Source organism: Neofelis nebulosa, chromosome 7 (assembly GCF_028018385.1).
Source record: "Neofelis nebulosa isolate mNeoNeb1 chromosome 7, mNeoNeb1.pri, whole genome shotgun sequence".
In the NCBI taxonomy this organism is placed as follows: Eukaryota; Metazoa; Chordata; class Mammalia; order Carnivora; family Felidae; genus Neofelis; species Neofelis nebulosa.
In genome coordinates, this window is record NC_080788.1 from 107529030 (window position 1) to 107546400 (window position 17371).

General features: G+C 38.4%; 1 protein-coding gene across 2 annotated transcripts in view; it reads right to left on the bottom strand.

Moving 5' to 3' along the window:
* RTN1 (reticulon 1) overlaps window positions 1-17371 on the bottom strand; it is a 225202-nt gene that overhangs the window by 16626 nt on the left and 191205 nt on the right. Inside the window, exon 1 of one of the 2 annotated variants that reach the window (XM_058739203.1) lies at window positions 8888-9088. The exons of the other annotated variant lie outside the window; for it this stretch is intronic. Within the exon in view, the coding sequence (XP_058595186.1) occupies window positions 8888-8948 (61 nt within the window). The 5' untranslated portion in view covers window positions 8949-9088. Of the gene's footprint in view, window positions 1-8887; window positions 9089-17371 lie in introns of those variants that run through there. 2 annotated transcript variants of the gene reach the window in all.

Sequence of the window (17371 nt, forward strand, 5' to 3'; positions counted from 1 at the left end):
ATGGGTTTCAAACTCATGAACCATGAGATCATGACCTGAGCTGAAATCAAGAGTCGAATGCTTAACCGACTGAGCCACCCAGGTGCCCCTCTTTTTACTTTGTAATGAAGAAGCTACTAGAAAATTTAACATTTCTAGGTAATGACTCACATTATATTTGTATCGGACAGTGCTGATCTAGAAAAATACAGTCTAAATTCAGAAAGGAATCAATAAAAGGACTGCCAGAAAGTAAACAGGGTTTGGCTAAAGTCAAGGATCTCTAGTGAATGACAAGCAGCCAAGACTGTTGGAAACTGATGCGCTGGGGGAATGGCAATGGCTGTGTGTGGTCAGAGTGACAGCAAATGGCCCATGATGATTCAGTAGGAAGGGTAGGAAGTGGTGAAGTGTGATCAGAGAAGAGAATTTCTGTGTTCCAATCTGCTGTGTAAATGATGATTTTTCACATTTTAATTCTGCTCAGAGTGATGTAAACTTGTGTAGGAAGGTTATAGCAGCTGATCCAGAAAAAATGGGTATTTGAATAAATTTTCCATAAAACCAAAGTAAAAAAAATATAAGTAACTCTATAACTGCAACAAATTAACCCCCATAGTTTTTGGTAAATTACTGTATTGCTTTGTCAATTGCAAAAACCAAAGTCACTTTGCTAAAAACCAAGGAGCAATGCATTGGCTTTGAAATGAGAGATCAGTACATCCTATCAATTGATAAATGGACTGGGCTTGGTGATCTCATCTTAGTCCCCAAACCACATGTGGGAGAACCCACTGCAGCTTGCCTGGGGCTCACCTAGAACTAATTCAGTCAAGGGTGAACTGGCAGATTTGGCAGATTTGAAGATTCCTGATTTCGAATGCAGAAATCAGAGCTATCCTTAATTTCCATAATCCAATCAAGAACAGAAAAGAAAAAATAGAAGTGATCCAAGGTTTGAGTTAATAGCTAAATGGAAATAAAATGCTATGTCAAACTTCTAGAGAGAGAGAGCCCTTAGCTGCTGCCCAAAATGTTTTGGTTGAGGAAACCATTTTAAGTGTAGTCAATTATATGATCCAATAGTGGTACAGTATTCAGAAAGTTTATTAAAAATGTACGAAATGAAAGGCAGTGGTGCAGCTACTCATATTTTATTTATAAGGCAAAATGTGGTATAAATGGATAACAATGAAATGGCAATAAATTGTGCACAATTATCTGCATTATTGCACCATATTCTCAAATGTGTTTATTTATAGTCCATCTTGGTCCAGTAAAGATTTCAGGCAGCACTGCACCACTTGCTATGTGATAAGTAAGTGCTACTTTATAAAAGGCCAAGGGAGAAAATCCTGTTTATAGATAGTATCAGCATTTCATTGAAAGGACTGTTGAAAAATTACATGCTGTTGACTTTACATTTTAGTAAGCTTCCAATAATTGACTACAGTACTTGACCACCTTCTGAAAAGGATTAGAGGCTCAAAAAACCTCACTTCTTTACAACCCAGTGTCCAAAGCAGTGACAGCCAGTTTCTCTGATTTTCACCGCCTTTTTCAGGCCAACAAAATATCACACCATAAAGAGCTAACAAAAAGAAACAGCAAAAAAAAAAAAAAAAAAAAAGAAAAGAAACAGCAGTAACTTTCCCTACTTTAACTTTCCCTCGTTTGCCATCAAACCAGAGAAACATAATGGGAACTGATGTCATACAAGACATTAAACATGCACGGTGACCTTCAAAGATGATATCTCCTAGTCAACTACTCCATGAGTTTCTTTTGCTATGAAATAGGCTCCTACATATATTTAAACTTTAAATGGTAATCCAGAGGGAAACTGCTGGAAGAGACCTTTGCTGATAAAAACACCTGCAGTGATTCCATTTTCCAGGCTCTTCCCTCTCACTGCTTAAATGCAGTCAATATGACTGTGAAGAGAAAAATGCCAATACTATTATTTCTGGATGTTTAAATAATTCAGCAGATGTTTTGAATGAGTAGATACATTACACCTGGCATTCTGTGTAGACAGTAAAAGAACAGAGCATTTAATCCCCATGCTACTTCTAACCAGTAGGACCACATTCTCCCTGTGCTTGGAAATGAACGCAGTGGTGCTCAGGCCCATTGTCACCTGGATGGGGTAGAATTGGCCAGGAAATGAAACAGCAGGGGCCAGTATTGAAGACAGTGTGGCCAGATCCTCCTGCTACATCTTTTAGCAAATGGACTCATTTGGAGGGGTCTCAACAGGGCAACTGGCATCAAAAGAAGAGATGACCATATGGAGAGAAAGATAGGCTTTGGGCACACGGTAGCTGAGGGAAGCACACAGAAAGATCTGCAAGGTAGTAAGTAATGGATGTCCTCATGTGCTTTTCCTTTCTTTAAGCTTTCTGACTTGATCAAAATACAAAACTGTTCATTTGGTTGGTGGTAATCAGTCACAATTGTCTGGGCCCTTGTCTGGGCCACATCTTAAAATCCTTCATTGTCTTGGAATAGAAAAGAACCATGGAGGTAGACAGCTATTGCTTCTTTATAGACACGGACTATATTTAAAATTTTTGACCAAAACCATAATGGCAAAATGTTTTTTGAACTAAAAAGATAAGGCAAAGGTATGCTCTCTCATGGTACCTCTGTTCCAGTCGATAAAACATTATGTCCACCTTAATACTTGTTACCACTATATTTGATCTTGAAAGCGAGACATACTCATTGCAAAATGGGCGGAACTGTTAATGAATTCTAAAAATTAAAGCTTGTTACATTTGTACTTTTCATCTGTTCAAAATTAACATCAGTTTGGGCAAAGAGCTTGTAAGGAGTGCTTGAATTATAAGACAACTTCACTCAGATTTAACTTAAAAATAGAGCTTAAACATATAGCTAAACAAATAGCTTAAATAGAACTCTACTTCTAAGTTCTAAAACCTCTATCAAATTTCTTATTTGGAATATATGCTATAAATTTGGAATACATTTACAATGACCAAGGTTTTAATGTAATTATTATTAATTGTCATCTAGACAAAAGATGGCTTTTAAAGGATTATTAATGTCTAATTCTTGACTTTCAAACTGTGAGCTTAATTATAAGGCAATCCTGTTTCTTTGAACGGTTGTGTGTACTTTCATAAGAAATGGAGAGGTGACAATATGTAAATGTTAATACATGGCCAAATGTGTACACAACTTAGGAAATCAAGTTGAGAAGGATGGGAAATTTTGTGGTGATGTACATTTATTTCCAAAAAGAAAGGCGATATCCTGGGAGTTATCCACCTATGTTAGTTTTTGTTTGCTGGATTCACTGAATTTTAGGATTTAATTCTACTGTAAGGTGATTTAAAATGTATCAATTACTTCATAGATTCTGTTCCCAAAACGTATTAACTAGTCTAAATACGAAAGAGAAATGAGTAAAGAATATCATTTCAAACATAAGGAGAAAGTGGGAGAGAAGGAGGCAGGGAAAGGGAGGGAGGGAGAGAAACAGAGGGAGAGAAAGAGGGAGAGAGAGGGAGAGGGAGAGAGAGGAAGAGAGAAACCTTTTAAAAATGATTAAGAAGGGGGCCTGCTCATTAAGGATGGACTAGGAATCTGCAATCATAATCCTAATGCTTTACTCATAGAGTATCAGGAATATTTTTGTTTTTTAATTATTTTATTTTAGAGAAAGAGAGAGCACATGCAAGCGCGAGAGAGGGGCAGAGGGAGACAGAGAGAGACTCTTAAACAGGCTTCGTGCTCAGTGTAGAGCCTGATGTGCAGCTCAGTCCCAAGACCTTGGGATCATGACCTGAGCCCAAATCGACTGACTGAGCCACCCAGCACCTGTGTTCTTTTAATGAACTAAATATTAATTCAGGGAAATCTGAGAAAAATAATAGATTTGGCGATGTGGATTTAGATCACCATTTTTGTCAAGTTTTTCTCACTTGTGATGGGTCTTCCTCTAAAAACAAAGTTAGACACTGCACGGAGTCCATCAGTACAGTCTAAAACCCAAACATGAAAGTAAAAAATTATCCTAATCTATTGATGTACCTCATAGACTTTTCCTTAATTTTAGGAAGGAATAGCTCATACAGTAAAGAAACATGTATCTGAAGTTCAGCAATTCTCTGAGTTTCGTGTCAGTTTCTTCCATTAGATTACTTCAGGTATTTTTTCAGACACATATAATCTTGTTTCAGAAAAGCTGTTTTTGTTGCCAACCCAGTCCTCTAGCTTCACGTTACACGGTATGGAGATACTGGGCAATATTCAGCAAAATATTAACACTGATTAACTGTAGGTGGTAGGACTTTGGGTGATTTGCGGCTTTGATTTGAACCTTTCTTTGTACAAATGGAAATTTTCATAATGTGCATGTATCACTTTTAGAGAAAAATAAAGCCATCATTCTCTCCTCAAACTTTGGAATATTCCCTTATAAAGACTCTCTTGAAAATAATCATACACTGTGACAAAGTAGAGTTTTATTTTGCAATGGAGTAGTAACTACCCATATTTGGTATATTATCTGTATAATGAGTTTTCTTTCATTAAAAAAAAAATCCCCAGATCCCCAGCTAAGCCAGTTTCCCCACTGGATCTCATTACAATCTGCAGAGAGGGAGTGTGCAAGTGTAATGCTTATGTTGTAATATTTGTACAGGATTCTAATGACATTGAGCCCAAATAGAAGGTATTTGATAAAAGGTGGTAATGATCTGCCTTTATGTATGTATTATCTTTACCAAATGCCCTTTTCAAAATACAAGCACTTCTTTCAATTACTGTAGCTAAAACAGATATTTTTTTTTTTCTGTGTATTCTGGGATGCTTGGCTGTTCTGAACTAGCATCTTTCAGAATGGACCACCATGAATAGCATTTCCCCAGAACACTGCAGACCAGCATAAAATATTTTATTTTATAAAAAACCAGAAACACTTTTAGTGTTTCACCCTTCATTAATATTTTACATGCTGGGAAAGCTTTAATTACAGAATGCTGCAACACAGAGTCAAGTGGGAGTTGAGCAGGAGCCCCAAACAGGTGACAAGTATTAACCCCACTGTATTACCAAGCATCCTGCCAGATGAATTTGTTGAGTACAATGATATCTGGAAAAAATTATCTTTAGAGCACGAATGGAATAATATGGATGAAGGATTTTGCTCAAACTTTATTCCCCTGCCATAGTACCATTTGGATTTAGGCAGTATAGTAAAGTCATTAAAAGCACAGGTTTCAGAATCAGACTGCCTTGTGTTTGGGACCCAGTTAAGCCCAAGGGCAAGCCCAAGCCCTCTCTGCCTCAAAACCCTCAGTTTCTTCCTCTGTAAAATGGGAGTCATACATGTAACAAGCATTTAGGATAGTTACTGGGACATAGCTAATATTTACAGAGAAATGTGGATGATGAGTTGATGATGATGGTGAGGATTACCATAATAGCATAAATTGGTCAAGATCACTGACATTTTGCTGTCTGTAAAGGGAGAACCTATGTGAAAATATCTCAGCAGGAGTACATGAAAGTTTACAACTCAGCGTGAGAAAAAGAGGTGGAGTGCTGTCACGGGAAGAGTTCTGGATTTGAAGCAGTCACCTTTTCACCACTCAATTCACCACTTATCAAAAAACCCTGGATAAATCACTTATCCTCTTTGAGCCTCATGATGTCCAAGAGTAAAGTGAAAGTTCAAATGAGAAGATATGCGGCAAATGAAAACTATGGAAATGTGATGAGTTACTAGGCCCACAAAATCACCATCACCTACATAATTCATATTCTTAGAAAAACCACTGAGGAAAAAGCCATCTACCATTGAGGCAGATGGCAGAGCAGTGAGAAGCGAGGGGATCTGTGGTCAGATAGCCTAGGCCCGAATCTAGTCTCCTCTGGTATTACCAGCCATGTGCCTTGGTGGAAGCCTTAGCTCATCACCTATAAGATGAGACAATAACAGAACTTACACATCATAGGATTTGTGAGGATTAAGTGCAATGATCCAAGTAAAGCATTTGGTAAAAGTGCCCGATAAATATTAGTATTGTTGTGATCTGTAAGATTACTATCTACAGAGGTGTTTTATTAGGCGATTGTTTTATTCTCCTTTTACTTTCACTGAGTTGGGTGGGCTTTGTTTTATTAACCAATATAGGGGTAGTTGTATCATGTTTTTTAATTGGAAGCAAAATCTTTGTAAGGTATACATTAATGTACTAATGTACTGTAATGTATATAGTCATGTATACATTTTATATGTATTACAAAACATTTGCACTAGCATAATGTGAACTTTTTAGTCTCCTTAAATGTTCTTGTCTCTAGCTGAAATCATGCATATTAATAAAGTAAATATAAGGTTCCTTTTGCATGTGTACTGCAGTTCTTATGACAATTGTATTAGTTTCAGTAGAGTCTTCATGAAATGTTCAATGGGCTGCAATTTCTCCACAGAATGTTTAAGAATATGTAAAAAACCTGAAGCTCACTTCCTTTATTTCTTTGTATAAGCAACACTTTCACCCATAATACTTGTGGAGGACCTTCTCAACAATGTTACACTGCCTCCTGCCACGGTAATTCACAGATGCTCCTGGATCACACCCATTTCATCATTTGTATACTCGACCCTGCTCTGCAGGTCTATGGACTGGGCTCACTAAGAATCACTATGCACCAGTGACTTCAACCCTGATTATGTATTAAACTCACTTGAGGATCTTTTAAAAAATACTGATACTTGACCCATTTGAATCAGAACCCCTAGGGGTGGGCATCCTTTGTATTTTTTAAAGCTCCCCAGATGATACTAATGTGTAGCCAGGGTTAAGAACTGTTTTTGATAATGAGGGAACTAAGAAGATGCATTGAAAATGCTAAACAAAAATCTTATTGTAGATTTAGTTTAAATGCAAAGTTCTCCTAGTGGAAAGAAAAAGGAATAATTCACTTCTTACTATTCCTCTCTCATGCCTATAAACCCATCTGCCCAGTTATCAGTCAATTTTCAAGATAATGGCTTTGTTCTATCTGACAAAAGGAAATCAATGGTACCGAAAACTACTAAAGGTCACGGAGTGTAAAAGATCTTCAACGATCTTGCATTAATCTTCACAAGTGGCCTTATACTGAAAATGAAAATGATGGTTTTCAATAGACAAATGATGACATTTGCCTTATTTTCTGATTATCAACAGCCATGTACCTTTTTAACCCCTGCAGTGAGAAGGTCAAGTGAGGAAAACCCACAGGACTGTAATGAAATAGCATCTTCTATCGTATACAAAGAAAAAAGAAAATCTGCATGTTTTGGCATCTACTTTTGGTCAGAATAGAAGAAAACCCATAATAGTCTAAAAGCCAACTTTTTTATGTCCTCAGGTTCAGCTAAACTTGATATTATGTCAATCTATAGTTGTTTAAGTGTGTATCAAATAAACCAGAGGAGTTTAACGCGTAAGAATGAAATGTCACCAAGAATTTTCACAACTGCCTTCTGTATAAAACATGCTATTTCATGTCATTGGCATCATTCTCTAAAATTATGCCCCTGAACTGCTGGAGATTTCTTACTTCCTAGCTTTTAAATTTATTAGGCCCATTTATTTACTTTTGACAGTTGTTATTTCCAATAGACCTACACAATTTGAACTCGACAATTCTGTTTTATGTCACCGCCACCCGAACCAACAAATAAGAGACAGCCAAAGTGTTCTTAATTCTGAGATTGGTCTTTACTTTTTCTTTGCTTAAAAAATTTACTGAAAAAAATCCTACAGGGGCTCTAAAGATGAAAAGCCATCCTATTCCTTCTGTGATATAAAATGACAAGGGGAAGATGCCAGGTTTTAAAAAAAAACAAACAAAACACACCAGCTTCTGCTCCAGAGTATTTTTGGTCCCCTGAGGGACGCTGCAACCCTTCAGGTTAAGTCAAAAGCGCCTTCTTCAGAACCTTATTTGTTAAATATTAAAAGACACTTCATCTCACAAACACCAGAGTTTACAACACTTAATTCATTCTTCCAAATTCTCTCTTTCTCCTCATAATCTCACACTGAGCAAGGTGAAGGAGAGAATCTTAATGTAACAAAGGAGATGGATGTGTGAAGTATGAGGCTGAATAAAAATGGCTGAAAAGCAATCCAAGCAAGGCTGGAGGGTGGCCACACCCAGTGCTAATATGGACTGTTTCAAAATAAATCTGCTATGCCAGAGGGTACTGGGCACTGCTTTTATTTCCCCTCTACTTGTTCCACTGATACCCATTATTAATAAATAGTAGTTACAGGTTACTCCAATGACAGACAAAAAACCCTGAAATATTTCAAAGTGAGCCATCCTAATATGTGGCTACGCCATCATATTTTCAGGATTTCGAGAGCCAGACTGCATTTCCAGGCTCCTTTGTGTGACCACAAATAACCACCCTGAAATGGGTGTGTCCCTCTTAAAAGGATGCACTAGAGCCCTCTCACTTAATGCTTCTACCAGGAGATTTCAACCTTTCTGCAGAAATTAAATGCAACGGGATTCATGGAACAATAAGAAAGCATTTCAACTCCGGGGAGGAGAACAGATTAAACAAGTACTGAATGATCAATGGATCCCGAAAGAGCTCCCCCGAAGAGGCAACTGATGCATTATTTAAATTTCTAGCATTACAACAAGAAAACAAAGGGGTGGGGGCGGGGGGGGGGTTAAAAAAAAAAAAAGAAAAAGAATGCAAACACCATCCATTTTGATTTTTGACATGACAAGTTTACTCCCCCCAACACAAAGCTCTTGGGTATAAAGCATGCATAGGTCCCACAGGTGAAATGATGCACAATGGCCGAGTCCGGGTCCCGGGGTTCCCGTGCACCGCAGGCATGCACTACCGAAATAAAGAGAATACCCTGACTTTTCCAGTTGCTCCACACACAGTCCATCTTGGTGGAATCGGCAGTGGCCTGCATCGTGCGGGTTTTGGAGGCTCGCCGTTGCTCTCCTCGGGGGCGCGGAGCTGGCACTCAGGGTCTGCGCCCCGGCTGCAGCGGCAGGGCTCACCGTGGCCGCGCGGCTGCAGACTGACTGAGGCTGCACCAGCCGGCGCGCGGCGAGGGGCGGGCGCGTCGCGGGCGCCGCAGTCTCCGCGGCAGCGAATCAGCGCGGCGCGGCCCCGGGGCTGCCTGCGCGCACAGGGATGCGGGCGCCGCTCGATGCGAGAGCGCGGGCTCGGCGTCCGTCCTGGGGGCCTGCCCTGGAGACGGCTGAGGCGGCTCTGACCCGGGAGGCACAAAAGCAGGCGAGGTGTGGGAGGCGTGGGAGAAGAGGAGGGGAAAAGGGCCAAGGGCGGGGATCAGAGTGCGGCACTCGGGCTGTTCCTGGGAGTTCCTGACACGGGGCGCATATTCTAGAAATTTCTTAGACACCCAAGAAACCTGTTGGGTAAGACGCAGTTGATGTCAGCACAGATGGCAGGCTTTCAGCATAATGCCCCCTAATTGTCCCCGTTGCTCATTCACCTCTCTCTTCCCCAATTCTTTACATTCCGGCCACGGTTTATTTTAATTGCCTGGCATCTTCCAAGCAATCGCCAGATCTTTTCCTCTTTCTGGAATATTCCACGGCTATCCAAAACCTTTGTTGGCAAGCCACAATCAGTAAAGAAATCCTGCTGCTCAGTAGGTCTTGTGTATTTCTCCTGTTGCCCCTCTTCTCCAGCTCAGTTTGTGGTTTGAACGAATACATATCAGTCAGAATGTGGTGCCTGTAGGCTCTGGTTCAAAGCCTTTGGACTTCCCCACATGGAGTTATTTGTCACTGCTCTGATATTCCAAGAGAGGTCAGTTGTAGGGGCACCAGAAAGAAGCCAGGGAAGAAAAGGGCATTCTGCCTCAACAACATCATCTTTGGGATTGAGTGTTGGGGGGAGATGGAGGTGGGCAGTGTGTATCATTTGGGAGATACAAAGCTGGTTTCCAATCCCAGTGAATCAAGATTCAAGTCCCCAGTCACAATGCAGATGCCAATGGGAGGTGTCCTACTATTTAAACCTTACCATGAAATACTTCATCAGATTAAACACCAAGGCTTTGAGAGAATGGACAGGGGATAGGTACATTTTGATGAAGAAAAGAGAGATGGCATAGAGGAAGGCCTTGAATTTGGGCATTATCTGGGGAAAGACAGTCCTGGTGGAAGGAACCCTTGAGGAGACAAAACATAACATGGGGACAGAGGGCACCTTGGGAACCACAGGGGCATACAGAAGGAAGAGTTCCCATTTTATTTGTTGTGGCATGGCATTATCCATGACACAGGATTCCTCTCTCTCCCTTGGGGACAAATGGAGCCTTCACGATTCTTCCACAGTTCCCAGAGACATTCCTTGCCAGACCCAAATCTACATTTGCACATCCTGTACCAGCGAGGACTTAAAGACAGGAGTCTCAAGGTTATGCTGTAGATATGATTTATCTTTCATTTTATGAAGATTATACACTTTAAAATGGGATCTTTGAGATGATGCGTATTCTTTTTAGGATGCGAGCTTCCAGAGAAACCGAGCCTCTCTCCGTATCTCTGTAACATAACTGAAACTACTCATGAAGCTTAATAAGAATGAGATCGGGAGGATGATTTGGCACTCCTGGGCAGCTGAAGTCTCCTACAAGAGGAGGAGTGTCAGAGCTACCACGGAGCTTACAGGAAGGAAAAAAGTTATTACAAAGCACTTTTCAAATTGACCTGCTCCAGTGACAGTGGTGACTTTGTAATATTTCTATTTCCATACCCCCTCCCAATTTTTTTTTTCAACATCACGGTCATGTTTGGGAATTCAGTCAGCAAAATACTGAAAAGACAGGTACTGGATGATTTGACCAGCAGTGAATGCTCACTGTATGAGGCAAGGCTGGACGAACTAAAAACAGGTTGGGGGACAAGACTCAGAGGAAGGAGAAGAAAGGGGTTGCCATTGTGGGCTGCTGCCACACTGGCCACTTTTCTGTTGGAACCCTTTGGAGCCTTGGCCACTAGGAGGCACTGCCAGTCCAATGATAGCCCCAGTCTTCAGACCTAAGTCCAGAAGGTGCCCCCCACCAGTTACCTTTAGTGGCGAGTATTAAGTGTCCACTGAGTTACCAGAGCCACTGTTCATTGGTAATCTGACAGTACGGTTCAGCAAGCTGAGGGCAGCAACATCCCCGGTGAGGGAAAGCAGGCAGAGGCAAGCTCTCCCACAAGTGAAGGGGGAGGGTGTCAGACTTCTTGGGCCATGGGTTTCCATTGGCTACAGAGTTGACCTTGGAATGTCAGCTTAGCTGAAAGGCCACATTGTGTGTAGTCATGCTGAATGTGAAGACGGAAGCTTGATGACACCCAAAAAATCAAGATAGCAGTTTGACAGCTGAAGGTTGAGGTGAGGCATCTGATGCCACAGAGATACACACAAATGAAATAAGAATTGAGGGGCAGAGGTAGTAGGTGAAACAGGAATGAACTTATTAAAGAAAAGTCAGGCAGAAAAGTATGAGGAACTTGACTGAGAATTGGAGGATGTGGGCATTAGACCCACTTATGTTGCAAAAGTTAGTTATGTGGCCTTCGGCAAGTTATCACCGTTATCACTTTCCGACCTTCCTCTCATACAGATGAATTACAGCTTTAGATCTTTGTTTTTGTAAAATAATAATTTATTTCTTGTAGACACTGTAAGTGGGTACTTCCTTTGCACAAGTACCCACACAGTATGAATTGAAAGCTCTTGCCAAGATCAAAATGATAAAATGGGTAGAAAAGATATGTAAATTTTCCTTGAGGGGTGAAAGAAAACAGAAAGCAAAATCAAGCTTGCTAAATGCGGGCAGGAACGGCCACTGTCTTTAAACCAGGAGAGAACAGACAGGCTTTGTACACAGCCAGCTCAGAACTTGGTTTAGGTGCCTGCCAGGAGAGGAAGTGATTTCTTTAGTTTTCAGGATGAAATCATGCTGTAGGCATTCAGTTCTAAGGAAAAACAAAATAGTCAAGTTTTGAAATCGCATCCCAGATCAAGAGAAGTGTTGAAGACTACAATGCTCAGAATGGCTGCATGGTGTCTGTTTTTGTAGCCCTAGGATTTTACCGATGAGAATCAGTGGCACCTACGCTGATACATTTATTCGATAAATATTATTCAGCACCTATCGTATTCCAGACACTGTTCTAGGCATAAAGCAAAATTGCTACTTTTAAGAAGTTTATATGCTACTACGTGTGGGATGGGCAGCTAATAATGAAAGAGGTAAATATATATTTCACTTGTGGACAAGTGTACAGAGGGAAATAAAGCAGGTAAAGGGGATCGAGAATGGGAGTGGGGTAGAAGTTTTCTATTTTATGAGGAGAGTTAGCAAAGGCCTACCTCATAAGGTAAAATTAGAGCAGACACTAAATGAGAGAGAAGGAGAAAGCCATTAAGCTATATGGGAGAGTAGCATTTATAAATGCACTGAGTTTTCAGGACAGAATGTAATAGCTGGTAAACTATATGAAGCTCATAGAACTCCTTGTATAGTGTGTGTGTGTGTGTGTGTGTGTGTGTGTGTGTGTGTGTGTGTTTAATGCTTTGAGAAGTATAGCAATTGGAAGGAAAGGCACAAAACCAAAAAAGTACTTCATTATGATCAAAGAACACTAAGAACTCTGCTTTATGCCATATGGAATAAGGAAATTTAAAGTAACAACCAATTTGGTACATAACCCACGGTACCAAAATAATGCATGAATTGCATTCAGTTCAAACAACAGATCAGCACTTGTTATTTGCCAGGTGCTTTCTCATATGGTATATATTTAGTTGTTACAGGACCCCTAAGAGGTAGATAGTGTTTACATTCATTTTCTTGATTCATTCATTCATCCAATCTCCAAACATTTACACAGTCCATACTAAGTGCCTGTCATTGTAAATACAAAGAGAGCTACCCACTAGAAACTTGAGTTTAGTAGGGGGAGATTTACACATAAATAGGTAAATGCAATCAACTGATAGATGTAAGAGCAGGAAAGAGTGGATACACAGTGACTGGGGGAAGAAGAGGTTTCAGGAAAAGCTTCAGAGAATAGATGATAATTAGGTTGAGTTATGAAAAAAAGAGGATCACCAGTTTGAGCAGACAGATATGGAAACTGAATCATGGACAGGTGCAAGGAACAGTGAGACAGACTCAAGGAATAATACTGTCAGAAAATGAAGGAAACATTGCAGAGTTTCAAGGGGAGGAATAACACCTTGAGAAGTTGAATAATTTATCCAAATTTGACTTAAGATTTCCCAGAATTGATAAAAGCCACACATTATAGCACTGAGCAAGACAAGAAAAAATGGATACCCTGACCCACATCGTAGTGAAACTGCAGGGCATCAAAGACAAGAGAAAATCCTAAAAGCAGGCATAAGTAAAAGATACCTTGTCTCAGAGAAACTGTTGGGCCAGCTGCAGTCTGTTAATTAACTGAAGCCAGAAGACAACAGAATAATGTCCTCAAAGGAGTGGGGGGGAAATAACTGTCATCTAGAATTTTGTACCCAGCAAGACTACCACAGGCATTTTCAACTATGTAAGAAATGAATTTCCCAACTGCAAGCCCTGCAGAAAAAGCTACCAACATTCATACTTCTGGAAGAAGAAAACTGAACTTAGAAGAAGCGAAATGCATGAAAGAATGCTACGTGTAAAAACTGGTAATGGCTAATTTGGGGGTTTATAAAGAAAGGTGAAATTAAAGTAGTAGACAAAAAATAGAACATAAGGTAGGAAGGAGTGATGAAAGTGAAAGCATCCTAACTTTCTAGTACTATTCAGGAGGACAGTAGAGATCTTTAATTTTCTTTGAGACCTTAATTTTAGACTATGAAAAGTCAAATTTGTGTGTTAAATATTTAAGGGTCACCACTAGAAATAACTAAAACATATAACTACTAAATGAGTAAAAGGTATAAACAAGGCAATCAATATATTAAATCACATTGAGGTCAGGAAAGGAAACCATGAGAAACAAAGAACTGGTAAATAGAAAGCATAAAATAAAGTATTAGAAGGTATCTAAATATATCCAAATAATGCCAGCTAAAAAGATGGAAACTCTCAGATTAGATGAAAAAAATCTAGTTTAAGGATGTTTATAAAAAGAAAATCCTAAAACATACTGACACAGTAATGTAAAGAACTACATCAGGTTAATAAATTTTTGCATAGTGATTTTGCTAAACGCGTATTAATTCTAATTGTGTATTCTCTTGAATTTTCTATGTACATAATCATATTCTCTCTGAACAAATATGGTGTTATTTCTTCCCTTCCTATCTTTATACTTTTAACTCTTTACTTTGACTTACTGTGCTGTCTAGGACTTTCACATACAATGTTATGTAGAAGTGGTAAAGGTTATATATTCTCTGTTTTACTCTTGAATTTAGGGGAAAAGTGTGCTCAGAATTTTACATTAAATATGATGTTGGCTGTGAATATTTTAGCTGTCTTTTATCAGATTAAGGCAAGTTCCTTCTATCCCTAGTTTTTTTTCAGTTTTTGTCTTGAACAGGTATTGAATCCTATCAAATGCTTCTACTGAAGTTACTGAAATGATCAGAGATTTTTGTCCTTAATTCAGCTAATACATAAATAAAACAGATAGCATTTTGAATGTTAAACCAACCTTGCATTCCTAGGATATACCCCATATAGCTCTGATGTGACATTCTTTTTACATATTGCTACTCAATTTGGATTCAATTTTCTAATGATTTGTGTAGACTTTTCCTATATATATTCATGAGCTCTATCCTCTACCTTTCTTTTCTTGTAATATCCTTCTTGAGTTTTTGTAATATCCTTCTTATGCTGGCCTCACAAAAGAAGCTGAAGAGTGTTACTCCCTCCCATATTTTCTAAAAGAGTTTATGTAAGGTGGTATTATTTCTTTTTGGAATGTTTGGAAGAATTCACCAGTGAACCCACCTAGACCTGGAGGGTTTTTTTGTGAGATGCTTTTTTTTTTTTTAATTTTTTTTTTAACGTTTTATTTGTTTTTGAGACAGAGAGAGACAGAGCATGAACGGGGGAGGGGCAGAGACAGAGGGAGACACAGAATCGGAAGCAGGCTCCAGGCTCCGAGCCATCAGCCCAGAGCCCGACGCGGGGCTCGAACTCACAGACGGCGAGATCGTGACCTGAGCTGAAGTTGGCCGCTTAACCAACTGAGCCACCCAGGCACCCCTCTGAGATGCTTTTTAATTATAGATTTCCTTAGTAGATACTGGATTATTCTAATTTTTAACTTCTGCTTGTGTCAGTTTTAGTAATTTTTATTTTCCTCAAATCAATTCATTCATTTAAAATATATTGTCAAATTTATTGGTATAAATTATTCATAATATCATAATGTTATGATTGTAATAATCTGAGAGGCTATAGCCATGTCTACTTTTTCATTTATGATATTGCTAAGTTTTATTTTTCTCTCATTTCTTGATCATCTTATTGGAGGTCGATCAATATTATGAATGAATTTCAAAGAATAATTTTTTTTTTCTTTTGTATATCTTTGTATATGCTATTTCATTGTATTCCTATTTTTATAATTATTATTTCCTTCTTTTACTTTTGTTTTTCTTTTCTTACCTCCACAAGATAGAGGCTTAGATTACTTCCAGCCTTTCTTCTTTGCTAATATATTCATATTCACTTAAAAGTATAAAATTCCCTCTAAGTACTGTTTTAACTGCATCCTACAAGTTTTGAAACATTATATTCATGCTATTTGTCCAGTTCAAAATACTTTCTAACAGTCGTCTGTGACTTTTTTCCTTTTGTCCATTAATTATATAGAATTATAAACTTTGGATGATTGTTGTAACTATCCTATTGTTTATTTTCAGTTTAATTCATCTGTAGTCAGACAACAAACTCTGTACAATTTTAATCCATTGAAAATTTCTTGAAACTTGCATTAGAGCCTGGAATATGATCTATTTTGATACATGTGTTAAGTGGACATGGATGTATATTCTGAAATGTTAAGAGTGTTCTATAAATGTAGTTTGGTCATAGTGGTTAATAGCATTATTCAAATAATCTATCTTCCTACTAATTTTTTAGCTGTATGTCTGCCAGATATTGAAGTAAGTATATCACAACATCTAACTTTCATGTTGATTGATCTATTTTCCTTTCAATTCTCTCTCTATATATACATAACTTTACATAATAAATGCTATAAATAAATATATATAAATCTTTATATATATTGAGCACTTATAATTTAGAATTATCATGTCTTACTGTTGAGTTAACCTGTTTATCATATTATGCAATGTTCCCCTTTATCTCTAGTAATACTCCTTGACTTCAAGTGTACTTTGGCTGATATAGATATACACACAACAGCTTTCTTTTGGTTGGTGCTTGTATGATATGTCTTTTTCTGTCCTCCATTTTCAAACTATCTGTATCTTTTTGTTTTCTTAAAGACAGTATGTTCTTGGGCATTTTTTATTTTTTAATGTTTATTTATTTACTTGAGAGAGAAAGAGACAGACATTGAGCAGGGGAGGAGCAGAGAGAGGGGGGAAAAACAGAATCCCAAGTAGGCTCCAGGCTCTGAGCTGTTAGCACAGAGCCCCATGCGGGGCTCGAACTCATGATCTGCAAGATCATGACCTGAGGCACAGTCAGACGCTTAGCCGACTGAGCCACCCAGGCACCCCTTGGGTCTTATTTTTAATTCAGGATAGTAATCTTTGTTTTTTTAAATTGAGTGTTAAGTCAATTTACATTTAATGTAATCATTGATATTGTTGGATTTAAGTCCATCAATCTGCTATTTATTTCTTATTTATCACGATCTTTTCCTTGCTCCTTTATTTCTCCTTTCTTGCCTTCTTTCAAAATAATCGAGCCTATTTTTTATTAATCCATTTATTTGCTACAATAATTTTCTAGTTATACTTTTTAAATACTTTGGTGATTAGCTTACAGTGATAATGTTCATCCTTAACTTACTGGAGTCTATCTTATATAGTACTTTTACAGTTTCCTATGCAATAAAATAATTTTACAAGTGTAAACTCCAATTACTGCCTGCCACTTTTAAGCTCGGGTTATCATGTTATAAACACCAAACAATGTAATAATTTTTGTTGTTCTAAAAAAGTCAATAGTACTTTACATCTTCTAACATATATACCTTTTTCAATGTTCTTCATCTCATCCTGCATTACTATATTTCCATCTGGGATCATTTTATTTCAGTCCAAAGAATTTTCTTTACTATCTTTCAGTTCTGGTCATGGCAGCCAATTCTCTCAGTTTTGTTTTTCTTACTTTATTTCACTTTCATTTTTGAATGTTAG